We start from the raw sequence: 14,489 nt of genomic DNA on the forward strand, positions 1-14,489 counted from the left end.
TGAAATTCAAAGCTGGATTTCATGCCATTTCGAGCAAAATCCTTACTCATTATGCTAGATTAGCACACTTTGAGATTAATAAACTTTCATTGTCAATTATGTTTCCACCTATGATTTCTGAGAGGTACTATAAGAGGCTCTCCCACAGAAAATGTGCGAATAGCACCACTACTGGACTTACCAATGACTACAATCACTGCATAATAAATAAAAGTAAAAAATCTCATTCTGAATGGAATGCTTTTATAAATTCATGGTCAGCTTCTATCAGTGCAGCTGCTTTGGTGCAAGACATACCTTAATAACAATCACTGTGCGAATACAATAGAAGTAATTCAAAATGAATAATTTTAAAAGACTTATTTGTTTAAGTAAAAACTAAGTATTTTAAAGATATCTGCATATTTTATTAATTATGTACAATCAGTTTGGCCTTTGTTACGTGAGATTCCTTACAAACATAGAAAAAAAATTACAAGCATTGTTAAAATAATATTTAAGGTGCAAAATATTTACAGAGGCCACAGCCTTTTTAACATAAAATGATACATTCACAGTCCTTTGTATTCAGTTTGGGAAATACTGCATGTAACAAATTATATAAGTATGATGTGTGCTATATACGTCTTTCTGTTCAACTTGTTCAACACTGGCATAAACCACTTGTTCAGTTATTGCTGATTTTGCAGTATAATTGTATCAGTGATCCTTACATCTCACATTTCCATGCACTTCACATAACACACATCACATGAAATTGTGAAGCAGTTGTTCTTTCAACTGCACTGTTCTCAATCTTCGGGAACAAGCAAATTAATGTTTCCCTCAGTTTGATGTCCCAAGAAGACTTCCTCACCACCCCTCAAGCACAATGGGGTGGTAAGAGATGGACCACGTCTCTCCTGCAACAGAAAGTTGTTTGTGTTATGCACCATGTAGGACTATATTTACTCTTGATCTGACAGCTACAGATTTCTTATATAGCAGCAACACTAACAACATTCTACTAAACAAGACCCAGAAATTGTGCAATTAAAAAAATTGCATATCAAATATAGAGTTCATAACAGAGGTTACGTTTATTAATGTAATGTGCACATTCAGTTAATTGCATCCCATATGCAAATTTTTAAAATGCTTGATTTTCATATTACGACACGCGTTAACTTTTAAAACAGTTGTAAACCTTGTATCTTACATGATTTGTAACAAAATTCTTTCAACTTTTAGCAGTTTCATCTCATTTTTTAACTGTGTACCATTTCTCCTTATATAACATGTGACTAAGATGTTCATTGTGTCACATTATGCAGTGCCCCTAGAGTGTCATGCATGACAATCACGCCAGAAAAGACTCTCTCTTCCAGTTTGTTAGTGACAATCATTTTTTGTCTGCCTCTTGACTTAAAAAATGCCTTTTGTTCATTATGTTTGGAGTTTACTGTCCAGTCTATCATTGTTTAGAAAGTTTTTGAAGTTTCACTAGATTGGATAGCTCACTGACAACTGTTACTCTCTTAAGTGACACACTCAGGACCTTCATTTCTGGAGTTCTATAAACCATGGATTAGTACTCATTGCAGTCTCAGTGCATGCAAATGAGTCACTGTTACACCACATACAATCTGAGTACCAGAAGTAGAGACGGTCATTGAAGTGATACTGATGACAGAATGCGAGCTTAGACAAATCTTGAGAACTGAGGAAAATACCCATGACCCTATGATAGAAGCATCAGGAGCAGAATAAATGAGATGTGCTACTGATGCAAACATTTAAGTGACACAGGATGTATATTCAGATGATTGGCAATACTAGCACTGATTCACACATACCACCACCACCACCACCACCACCACGACAAACAATTTAAGTCATAAGTGAGAAAAATAAATTATTTTTTGAGTAATAACTTTTACCCAAATGGATAAAAACACAGTACAGAGCACACACGTGAGTTGTGGAGCCTTCAGTTAATATAACAGGTAAGGCACCTGAACAAAACATTATTAACCTTCAGGAGACATCACACTAATACCATGTAACACTGTTTCTAACCTTGATAATGACATTAATTCGACAAAGGAAAGAATCCACCTGAATTTACTCAGTGTTTATTGATCATGTAGTGCTTCTGGAAATACTCTTCATGAACATGTAAAAGAAGGGGCAACCCTTGGTCACTGAGAATACTGAAGTCAACATCCTGGTTTGTACGTACAGTCATGGTACAAGAAATACCCCCTGAACATCACAGAATCAACTGTGGCCTGAGCTGCACACTGCAGATTAAACACCTCAATGTATCATTTGAAACAAGGCAAAACTGTGACTTGTTTGACCACACTACATGCCTCCAATCAGCTACTGTCTGATTACTTTGTTGCTTTGGTCCACTGAAGACATGCAGGTTTATGTATCACTATGAGCAAAGGCCTTTTGTGAGGTACTGCAGGTCACCTTTGCTACATTTGCTCAGAAAATGGATGCCACAGACCTGGATTCATTGACAGCAGCAATTCCTCTCAAGTTGGAAATTAATTGTCATTGACACACTTATCACTGATCTTCATCAGTTAAGATATGTTTATGAGTACTGCACTTATTCTGCATTACACGGCTGCAAGACGCACACCGTTCCCTTAGACACATCGGACAGACCACAGTGATACAACGATAAATACGGCAACTTCATTCACAATGTACTCATGGGCATGTTCGATCTTTTCTGCCACTCTGTAATGTCTCCTCATCTTACTGTAGTGATTCCATACAACTGACTGGGAAATAATCACCACTTCACTGCTATGACTTATATCAGCAATGGGTGGTCACATGATTGCCTGGTACAAGTTGTACACCACCTGTAATGCTCTTAAGTGACCAGCTTGCTCATTAAGAGAGTCATTAATATTTCATCTGTTGAGCTTACTATTGCACTCTTGTATATAGTTGCACATTTGTGTACACTTATAATGGGTCTTTGGCCAGCCATCGTTCTCATTTTAATAAATGTCCAATTCTATTTCTTACCTCATTATTTTACCATCTGAACATATTAAAATGTCCCGCCACTTCTACAACATTCTGAAATAATTTTACATTCAATAACTTGAAAACATCAAGAAACAAACAACTTTTTCTTATTCAATCTCATTAGTACAATCACTGGAGCATTTTAGAAGCACTCTACACAACCGCCACCATGTTGCATTTCTCTCTAGTGGCCTTACTTAACTCACCCAATTTTAAATTATTTTCCTACAGAAGTAGTCCATACTTATTTATGTTGTGTATATTTAAAACACACACAGAACTTGGGATGCCATTCTCTTACAGGAACATGTTATTTAAACACGAACAGTGACATTTAATGGGCACACATTTAAGGAGAATATTTTCACAAAATTGGAACATAATGCTGACTGTGAGAAATGCAGATGCAGTAGCAAAAGCTATGAAATTTTAGAAACAACACTTTAAAGATATATTGAAAGGTGGATAGGCACATAAAAAGAGGACTGAAAACCTGCCAAAGCATCCAGACAACATACTCAGGATATATATGTGGTAAATGAAAAAAATTCACAGATTTCCCAGCTAAACTTATCAATCCTTCGAATGGTTAAGGTCTTGTACATTCACATAGAACTTCCCGACACTTTAGAAAACAAACTCCAGAAAAGAAACGTATTTTGGAAAGATCATTGATGTACAGCAACACGTACGCTGCATATTTTCATATTATGATAGCCTACATATTTTTGTATTGTGAAAATAAATATTCGAATTCCACCAAACACAGCACGTTAGCTTCCAAAGCATTGAAATTGAGGTTGCGGTGTGCTTTTGTAAGCCAAATCACAGCTCATGTCACATGATCTTGCAAGCCACTGATAGCAGATATTCAGAGCATAGGACACATGATGAAATCAGCCAATAGTAACATCCCTGTTAAGTAGTGCAAATACAAAAATATGAACAGTTAATGAGTTAAATTAATATTCATAGTGAACACACAAAAAAAGCTAAGCTTTCACATATTATATTGGTCTTCTTTCTGTATGTGTTCCACTTCAAGATACATCAGGCAAATATGCTGGTAAAATTTTAAATGTATTTGTCTTCTGGGCTCAAAATTCTTATAAGTGTCTGACCTTCGAAGTGTTAAGCTTGAAATAAGAATCAAATGCTCTGTGATTTATGAAATTCAAATAACATTGGCATGCATAACGTAATTTACCTTGCGTAAAACGAAATTTACATTGAAATTAACGCTTTCAAACCACCATTCGCAGTACTTTCCTGTGACCTGTTAGAATTCACTTCAGCAGTTGTCAAGAGTGCGCCAGAAAACACACATTACCACCCGTGCACAGCTATGATGATGTAGGAAGCCCTTATCTTTGTATGTACATATACAGCATTAAGATTTCTTACATTACATCATAAACAAAACAGGACATCAGAGAATACTCCAAGATCATCGGAATTTCGTAAACCATACTAAAAATGTGTAATTCGCCTTAAAGTGCACATCCATATGTCCAGATTCACAAAGAAGTGACCCCCAACTTGATATTAAGCTTCTCAGTATGGTTTTTGGGATGCAAATTTTCTTGAAGTAGCAGTACTGCACTATCTCATGTTTAATTTTCTATTATGGCAGAAGATAAGCCCTTGAAATTCAGCAAATTGTTGACAATAGCCAACAGTGCTTCAAATAAATTGACTGCCTTTGCAGAAAAAGATTAATAAAAGCAAAATTTCTTTTGCAAATTAACAAAAATAATGTCAGTGCTCTGCAAGGCAATAATGCCTGCCTGCCAAAAACACTGAAATAAAATAAAATCAGAAAACTGAAACTATTAACATATTTTAGCCTTTCATAATTATGTGAACGTATTTTAATTCACTTGATAGTTCCTAGCCACAGAAATCCATTTTGTTTTCATTTGACGTGAGACATGTAAATGAAGAGGAAACAATAAAATCACTATTTAAACAGGGGTCATGCGAAAACTACCCCCCTCCCTATTATAGCTCGGACAGGTTTGCATATGCATGAATCTAGCAGCTTGCGCATGCCAGAAAATGTTTTCCAGATAACATCCTGCTGCTCATTGCTACTGCAAATACTAACAGCCACCCTTCAAATACCCAGAATCAGGAGTAGGTATTGCTCATACGTTGCTCAACTGCGGATGCACATGAGCCTACTGGCAACTGCCCAAACAAAACTAATGTAAACTGTTGTGATGTCACGCTCTTTGGAAGCAGTATGTTGTTATGAAGTATTTCATAGTCTCCATCCTAAAGCCATTGGCACATTTTGCTGCTGGCAGACGCTTGTGTGTACACTGTGCTTTGTTATTGTAAATGGCACATTTTCTGTGGAACTTAAATTTCATCCCCCCCCCCTCTCCCCCTCTCGTTGCACCCCCAACTCTCGGTGCAGTGTTATTCTGCAGCAGTGGGCTAAAGTAGAATTCTGTGTTGGAGTATTAGTTCTTACTAGTCAAAACAACAAAAATTTAACAGAAAACTGGAACAAAAAATTCCCTGGTTTTTTTCCAGATGAAAAAATTTCTATGTTTTTCCCGGATTTCCCAATGCGCATATACCCTGTATACTCCTCCAGAGCTATCACAGAATACACATGACTGGATCCTGTGTCAGCTGACAACAATTTACCAGCATTATAGTGCTAGCTCCATCAGAGATGGAACTCAAGCTCAGACAGAACAAGGATGAGAAAGCAAACCAGCCATGTTCTTTCCATAGGAACTTTTCCAGCATTCATCTTTTAGGGAATCTATCAAAACCTAAAACTAGATGGTCAGACACATTTGAAACTAGTTCTTCCAAAGTTAGAGTCCAGTGGTCTGACTAATGTGTCACTTTGCTGTTGTCTGATATGTGAAATGGCATGAACTGTCACCTTATCAGTACTGTCACCACACATTATTACATCTTATTCAGTAAAGCGATTAAATCTACTTCCAAAAATCGTATCCGAAACATGCATATTGTTTACTATTGCGATGTATCATAATTTTATTAAACAAATGTCAACTAACAGAAATCATTGTTGTTCTCTTCCATCGAGAGCCGTTACAGCGGCCACATGTCTGTGTGGGCACTAGGCTCAGACTGATAGTGCGATTGCCACAGTCTTCACACTTGAAGAATCGTTTGCAAGTCTCGACTACATACACCCGATGTCCTTGTGAACGACAAAATTCTGATGCCTGAAGTGCCAGGTACTTGCACTGGAACACAAAAAAATAGTTTAAGTATTTAGCAATAAATTATTTTATTATGCTATTAACTTAAATCTACAGTGAAGGTAGATCACTCACCTGCAACAGACCCAAGTTCAACAATAGTGATACTACACAAAAAGGTAACTGATCCTAAAGTTTAACATAAAATGTGAGACACTTTAATAAGACAAAGGAGATTGATATGGCAGATACTGAAATGAGACTCAAAGCCTTATTTTTATCTACACTCCTGGAAATTGAAATAAGAACACCGTGAATACATTGTCCCAGGAAGGGGAAACTTTATTGACACATTCCTGGGGTGAGATACATCACATGATCACACTGACAGAACCACAGGCACATAGACACAGGCAACAGAGCATGCACAATGTCGCCACTAGTACAGTGTATATCCACCTTTCGCAGCAATGCAGGCTGCTATTCTCCCATGGAGACGATCGTAGAGATACTGGATGTAGTCCTGTGGAACAGCTTGCCATGCCATTTCCACCTGGCGCCTCAGTTTGACCAGCGTTCGTGCTGGAAGTGCAGACCGCGTGAGACGACGCTTCATCCAGTCAAAAACATGCTCAATGGGGGACAGATCCGGAGATCTTGCTGGCCAGGGTAGTTGACTTACACCTTCTAGAGCACGTAGGGTGGCACGGGATACATTCGGACGTGCATTGTCCTGTTGGAACAGCAAATTCTAGGAATGGTAGAACGATGGGTTCGATGACAGTTTGGATGTACCGTGCACTATTCAGTGTCCCCTCGACGATCACCAGAGGTGTACGGCCAGTGTAGGAGATCGCTCCACACACCATGATGCCGGGTGTTGGCCATGTGTGCCTCGGTCGTATGCAGTCCTGATTGTGGCGCTCACCTGCACGGCGCCAAACACGTATACGACCATTATTGGCACCAAGGCAGAAGCGACTCTCATCGCTGAACACGACACGTCTCCATTCGTCCCTCCATTCACGCCTGTCGCGACACCACTGGAGGCGGGCTGCACGATGTTGGGGCGTGAGCGGAAGACGGCCTAACGGTGTGCGGGACCGTAGCCCAGCTTCATGGAGACGGTTGCGAATGGTCCTTGTCGATACCCCAGGAGCAACAGTGTCCCTAATTTGCTGGGAAGTGGCGGTGCGGTCCCCTACGTCGCTGCGGTCCGGTCCCAGGTCGACGGGCACATGCACCTTTCGCCGACCACTGTGGAGACCTCACGCCCCACGTGTTGAGCAATTCGGCGGTACGTCCACCCGGCCTCCCGCATGCCCACTATACGCCCTCGCTCAAAGTCCGTCAACTGCACATACGGTTCACGTCCACGCTGTCGCGGCATGCTACCAGTGTTAAAGACTGCGATGGAGCTCCGTATGCCACGGCAAACTGGCTGACACTGACGGCGGCGGTGCACAAATGCTGCGCAGCTAGCGCCATTCGACGGCCAACACCGCGGTTCCTGGTGTGTCCGCTGTCCCGTGCGTGTGATCATTGCTTGTTCAGCCCTCTCGCAGTGTCTGGAGCAAGTATGGCGGGTCTGACACACCGGTGTCAATGTGTTCTTTTTTCCATTTCCAGGAGTGTAGATAAAAATAGTAACACACTAAAAAAAGCCAACAACCCAAAGACTAATTTGAACACCAAAGTGTTTTACAAGAGAAAGCCCTCATGGGAGGTAATGTTATCGCATTTGTTCTCCATCTGGCCACTGAACTACCCCATCCAAACCATTAGACAAAATGTGACTGGTGATTTGGGGGGGATCAACATTATAATTATGAACTCACACCACAATCAAAATCTGTGTTTACTGCATACAAAAATGATTGCACAATTAAAAGTGAAGTTAAGCAAGAGAAAAAAAATTTGTATCAACCAACAATTTGATGCGTACCCATTTTTTTTTTTAAAAAAAAGAGGAAAAAATCAGTGAGGAGAAACTGTACTGATCCTTCATGTCTACCTCCTGAAGAAATACTATTGTTTCCTCTGTCTTAATGACAAATGAAACACAATTTTACCATTTTTACTTATCTACACTGCAACAGCATACATGACCCCAAACCTTACAGATTTCTCAAAACATCTGAGCCCATCATGTTCACTAGCCAAAGATATTTGTCATAAGGTAATTTACTGTAGTAAAATGAAACAACATCAGAATTTTCCAATTATACAGCAAAGTATGGGATTTCACTTTAATAAAAATAACACTCGTGGCCACAATTATTTGAATACTACTGTTATGAATGATATCCAGAAGAGACAGATGGATAGGCTGAAAAGAAGGTCATACTGAAAGAGTTTCACATTTCTGAGGAAGAAAGGAGGCAAAGATGGAGGATAAAGTATCAAAGATAATACATGGACTGTGCTAACTATTCCACAAATTACTGATGAAAGTGAGAAGCATAGAAGAAAATGGGGGGGGGTTAATAGACAGAAAAATGAGAAGTGTTGAAAATAGTGTAAATTGGGGTTTGGTGGGCATGGGTTGGGAGTGCACACAACTGTAAAAAATGAATAATAAAAAATAAAAAGAAATAACTATTTCATTAAATAAAAAAAAATTGGTAGGACATGCTAAGCCTTGGAGGGTGAGGGTGAGAATATAAATGGCTCTTGCGATACAGCACACATTTAGGTATCCTAGGCCATTCATTATAGCATGCTCAGCAACTAGGTACTGGACATCCTCAAGACACAGACACTTCACCTGTGCCCACTAATGCATTCTACATGTTTTGCGGTTATCGTTCATATACATAAAAATCACACAATGAACACACTTAAATTGGTAAATGTCATTAATAGTTTTTCACATGTGGACTGCCTTCCCTTTGATGTTGCATTTTATGAATGTGAGATGCTGGAGCAGGATGTAATTTGAGGGGTGGAAGGGAAAGGGGTTGGGTGCATTGGGGTAGATTTTACACCAGGAACATTTCCAGAAATGGGCATCTTGGTGAACAGTTGGTGATTTGGAAATATCGTAAAGTTTTACATGCATATTGTGAGGGTCACAAGGCTAAAAGTATGTAACTCTGAATGTTATAGGGAGGTTAGCAGGAAGTGATCTTATCAAAAGTCTTCACTGAAAAACGTCACAGTCCTAATGAGCAATCTTTTGAAACATTCAACACTTACTTTATACTGAATGATGACTGGAGATTGATAAACAAATTTGGGTTTCAACAAGGTTAGTGGGATAGTTGCAGGAAAACAAGACTGGGTGTAGATCACTGGTGGTAAGTGTTGAGAGATTCATTTTTGGAGATTGTACCTTTTCCATGGATATCTAGAATGTTAGAAAGGGAGCATTAGACACAGACAGAGTGGAATGTGTTAATGTGGAGATGGTATTTTTTTGTTGGATGGCTTTATGTGGGACAGAGATGGGGGAGAAATACAACAAATAAAAGTATAGATAAATGGAAGAGCCATTTGTAAGAAAATCAGAGTAGCTACTACCACCTGCCATGAAGTAACTGTTGAAAGTGAAGGAGAAGAACAAGATGACGACAACGATGATTAGAATTTGGATGCTAACCTCAACATCTTGAATATGTCAATATTCAGGATGGTGGCATGGTATTTGGAAAAGGTTGTGATCTGTTTGTGAATTTCATAAATTTCAGAAAACAATTTAAAAATTATACAATTTCATCTTGAGATGTATTTGTGCCAGCCAAACCATTAAATTAAATAACACACTGTTGAACAATGAAATACATAAAGTGAGCCAAAAGCAAATAACCCAAAATAAAGACCAACATACAGTGTTATGGTACACATGCCTGTGTGTGTGTGTGTGTGTGAGAGAGAGAGAGAGAGAGAGAGAGAGAGAGAGAGAGAGAGAGAGAGTTAACTCCACAGCACACTGAAAAGCATCTGGAATACACATGCATTACTGAACTGCATGATCGAATTGGATGTGCCACATAAAATTGATGTCAAGTGAGCCTGAAGAAGCAACTTGATACATGTCTAAGCTGTCTCTCTGCTTAATCATCATAGACGGCCACTGACTTCAGTGACTACCCATCAAAACGGAAAGTACCATATATGGTGTCAGCAATACACAGCAGCTATGATTCAGTTATTGTACACAGTTCTATTTATATGGTATCAAATTCTGATGTCCCCTTACTCGCACTATGAATACAACATTATTTGTATGGGAACACAATGTTTCATGTATCAGTTAGAACTAGGTATGGAGACAAGAATAAAGATAGCAAAGGATGTCACAAACAATGAAAAACTGGTAACTACAATCAACTAAATGCAGCAGCACTGTCATTACCAGTAGAATATCACTGGTCACAAAAATGGGAGGAGGCAGTACTTTGTCTAAATAATGTTCCTGTATCTATGCTTGTAAACAAGTTACAACAGTGTCTAAATGCCTGTATCAGCCCTCAAAGGAGAGCTGACCATGTGGCCTCTTGCATGTTGACAGCATATATTAATCCTCATCTTCAGCTTACATATGCTAATATGGCACTTTAGCAGTTAATAGCTCTTGAGAAATGCTAATGTCTCTTTTTCAGTCTGTGTTATAGCATCTTTATGCTTCACAGACTGACAAAGAGTATCCTTTGTCTCTCTCATTGTTGTGATGTCATTGCAACTTTCATTTGACAATTTTACAAAGAAATAATTAAATTTTGAACACGTAAGTAATACCCCGTAGATTCACTTTTATACCTGCTGTATGGCAGCACAGTTACTAGCAGTCTTCAATATCACCAGTCACTGTGTATGGGATATAACCTTCATTGATTACATGGAAGAGTTGCGACAAAGAATAAAGGTCAAATAAATAATAATTATATTTCTAGTGTTCACATTTATTGCAGTATACTTAAAGTTGTGTTATTATATAATTGAGATTACATAATTTAGTGATCATTTTGACACTGCAAACTAAACTGATCTATCTGGCAATGGGTGACTCCTTGTAGATGGAGGGATTTTTTCGTCTGAAGCTGTAATTGCTAAAGTAACACAAGCAGTTGTGTCAGTTAACCCTATTTCTCGATGTACAACCAAACAAAGCCATTGCAGCAAAGCTCATCGCATGCTCCCACCTTGGCATTATCACCAATAAAATTTACCTCCCAGGATCAGCCAGCTGATAGATCACACAAGTCATAATCAACTAAGTATTCTTAGTGTAGCCAAGTCAGTGAATTAAATTAATGCAGATCAAAATCCACTGTGACATTTCTTCAGATTTATTTAGTTTCCTACTTCTGTCTCTTTACCACATTTTGTGGCTTCCTTCACTGTGTATTGTTCTCTATTTGAGGCTCATTATTTATTGCTTCTTTTCCCCTTTACAGTTGCATCAACTAGACGTCTACTTTCAAGTTATTGTTAACATATTTTAGTCTCATTTACTGACTTTGGTGGCATTTCATTGTTAATATTCCTCTCATCTTACACAGCTATTTCTCATTCGCTTAATTGTGAAATGGCAATCTCCCTCCAAGTCATTTTCCTTTCCCAGACGGGCACCCTATCTTTTTGAAGTCCAAAATAACTGATCTAAGGTGAACATGGTATTTTCTATAAGTAATTTCAATTTGAAAGTGGGTACCTCTGAGAGATTAAAAGCAAGTTAGCAAATTTAGAGCCTAATAGATATTTTCTACATGCCATTAACATGAAGTGTCACTCAGTTTCAGAAAGCGAGAATTTTATTTTTAACTCTTCTTCATTCCAGTCGGTGAAAATATTTTTTCATCAAATTTCCATTTTCATGACTGCATGTTATTTCTAAAATAAAAACAATTACACAAATAATAATGTAAAAATTGCCTCAGTCCTAGGTGATGAAATTCAGAATACACCAAAATCAAAAATAACAATTATTCAACATTCAAGAATTGAAGACCAATACAAGGACACAAAGCTTCACACTGTATTCCCATTACAATTCACGATGATGAAGTACAGGTAAGTCTGTCTCTATAAACTTTATAGGTTGAGCAATGAATTTTCTTACCTTGGGGCAGCGCACAGCCTTACAAGGCACCTTGTATGTAGTGAGCATCTTCTCTTCTAGTTGTTCCTTCTTTTCCAGGTTATTGAAGTATTCTGCTTCAGCTTCCAAATCCCTTGCTTCTATCAGCGTAGTATGTTTGGAACTCACACCCATCAGTCGCCTGAATTTTTCCATTTGAGATACACGTTCCTTTTCGGACTCTTTTTCTGCAAAAGTTAAGCCTGTTAGGAGTGGAAGTGTGTTTAGGTGAAGAAGAGGGGGCAGGGTGTATATGTGGTATGGGGCGGGGGGGGGGGGGGGCAGAGGAGCAGGGGTGGAGGCGAGGGGGTTTGAGGGAGGGGGGGAGACAGAGGGAGGGAGGGGGAGGGGGGGAGAGAGAGAGAGAGAGAGAGAGAGAGAGAGAGAGAGAGAGAGAGAGAGAGAGAGAGAGAGAGAGAGAGAGAGAGAGAGATATTTTCCTGAGTAAAATCTAAATATTACTTCTAAGGAACTTTTTAAAATGTTTTTCCTGTGGAAATAAATAACTATAGTAGTTAGTCAACGAAAGGAAATGGGGGGGGGGGGGGGGGGGGGCAGGAAATCATGAATAATATACACTGTGGTCACAAGAGTATTGGGATAGCGATATGCACATATATGGACGGCTATAGTATTGTGTACACATGGTATAAAAGGGCAATATATCAACAAAGCTGACAGCATTCTGGTGTCCGACATGATTATGGCCGCACGACGGGATTAACGGACTTTGATCGGGGAATGGTAGTTGGAGCTGGACAAATGGGACACTTCATTTGGGAAATTGTTAAGGAATTCAATATTCCAGGATCCACAGTGTCACGAGTGTGCAGAGAATACCAAATTTCAGGCATCACCTCTCACCACGGGCAATGCGGTGGCCGATGGCCTTCACTTAATGACAAATAGTAGCATCCTTTGCATAGAGTTGTCACTGCTAACAGACAAGCAACCCTGCGTGAAATAATCACATAAATCAATGTGTGACACAACAAATGTATCTGTTAGGACAGTGTGGTGAAATTTGGCATTAATGGACTATTGCAGCAGACGACAACTAACAGCATGACATCGCCTGCAGAGCCTTTACTGGGCTCATGACCATATTGGTTGATCCCTGGACTGTACAAGACTGGATACCTGTGGCATGGTCAAATGAATTCTAATTTCAGTTGGTGAGAGCTGATAGTAGCATTCAAGTTTGTCAGATACCTCATGAACCATGAACCAAGCTATGAACAATGCACTGTGCAAGCTGGTGGTGGCTTTATAACAGTGTGGCCTTTATTTATTTTGAATGGACTGGGTCCTTTAGTCCAACTGAACCCATCACTGACTGGAGATGATTATGTTTTGATACTTGAGACCATTTGCAGCTATTCAATGTCAGAATTTTTATGGATGTCAGAGCACTATGACAATATCACTGGGCCACAATTGTTCTCAAGATGATTTGGCCACCCAGATCGCCCGACACGAACCCCATCGAACATTTATGGGACATAACGGAGAGGTCAGTTTGTGCGTAACATCCTTTAATGTCAATACTTTTGCAATTATGGATGGCTATAAAGGCAGTATGGCTTAATACTTCTGCATGGTACTTTCAAGGACTTGTTGGGTCCATGCCACGTCAAGTTCCTGCACTAAGCCAGGCAAAATAAGGTCCGATAATCTGATATTAGGAAGTATCCCACGACTTTTGTCACCTTGATGTGCTACAAATCCTCAGCAGTGGAGTGTGAGCATTGGGGTAGGCTGGGGGTGGTATTCAAAGATCACTTTCTTAAATTTTTCTCAAATAACTCAAAAACTGCAGTCTCTAGCAAAACTGTTTCCCAGTACAAAATTAAACTACATTAAATTTACTAAAAAAATCATATTCATTTTTCTAAAGGACTAATAATTTATGCATTGCAGAAGATGGAAAAATTTTAGATTATTAAAAATATTATTGTAACAGTACAAAGTTGATGTTTATCTATAAATGAAGTGGGTTAACAACAAATATGAAATGTGTATACCGCATCTAAGTGCAATAGAGTCATATTAAGGGATAAATTGCATTCCAGGGTGTTATCAGGATGGAGGGGGAAGATATGTGGGGTAGAAGCAGGAGGGAAACTAGGTCAAGCAGGTACCTACTCTACCTGCCTCACTACATCACAAGAAGCATCAAC

General features: G+C 39.1%; 1 protein-coding gene across 2 annotated transcripts in view; it reads right to left on the minus strand.

Moving 5' to 3' along the window:
* Positions 1-385: 385 nt before the first annotated feature.
* LOC126320492 (protein MCM10 homolog) overlaps positions 386-14,489 on the minus strand; it is a 104,788-nt gene continuing 90,684 nt past the window's right edge. For both annotated transcript variants that reach the window (XM_049993994.1, XM_049993997.1), the window contains 3 exons: positions 12,292-12,497; positions 6,081-6,272; positions 386-902 (listed from right to left, as the gene is read on the minus strand). In XM_049993994.1, coding sequence (XP_049849951.1) covers positions 792-902; positions 6,081-6,272; positions 12,292-12,497 — 509 coding nt within the window. In that variant the 3' untranslated portion in view covers positions 386-791. The remainder of the gene's footprint in view (positions 903-6,080; positions 6,273-12,291; positions 12,498-14,489) is intronic.

Source organism: Schistocerca gregaria, chromosome 2 (genome assembly GCF_023897955.1).
Source record: "Schistocerca gregaria isolate iqSchGreg1 chromosome 2, iqSchGreg1.2, whole genome shotgun sequence".
NCBI classification, from domain to species: Eukaryota; Metazoa; Arthropoda; class Insecta; order Orthoptera; family Acrididae; genus Schistocerca; species Schistocerca gregaria.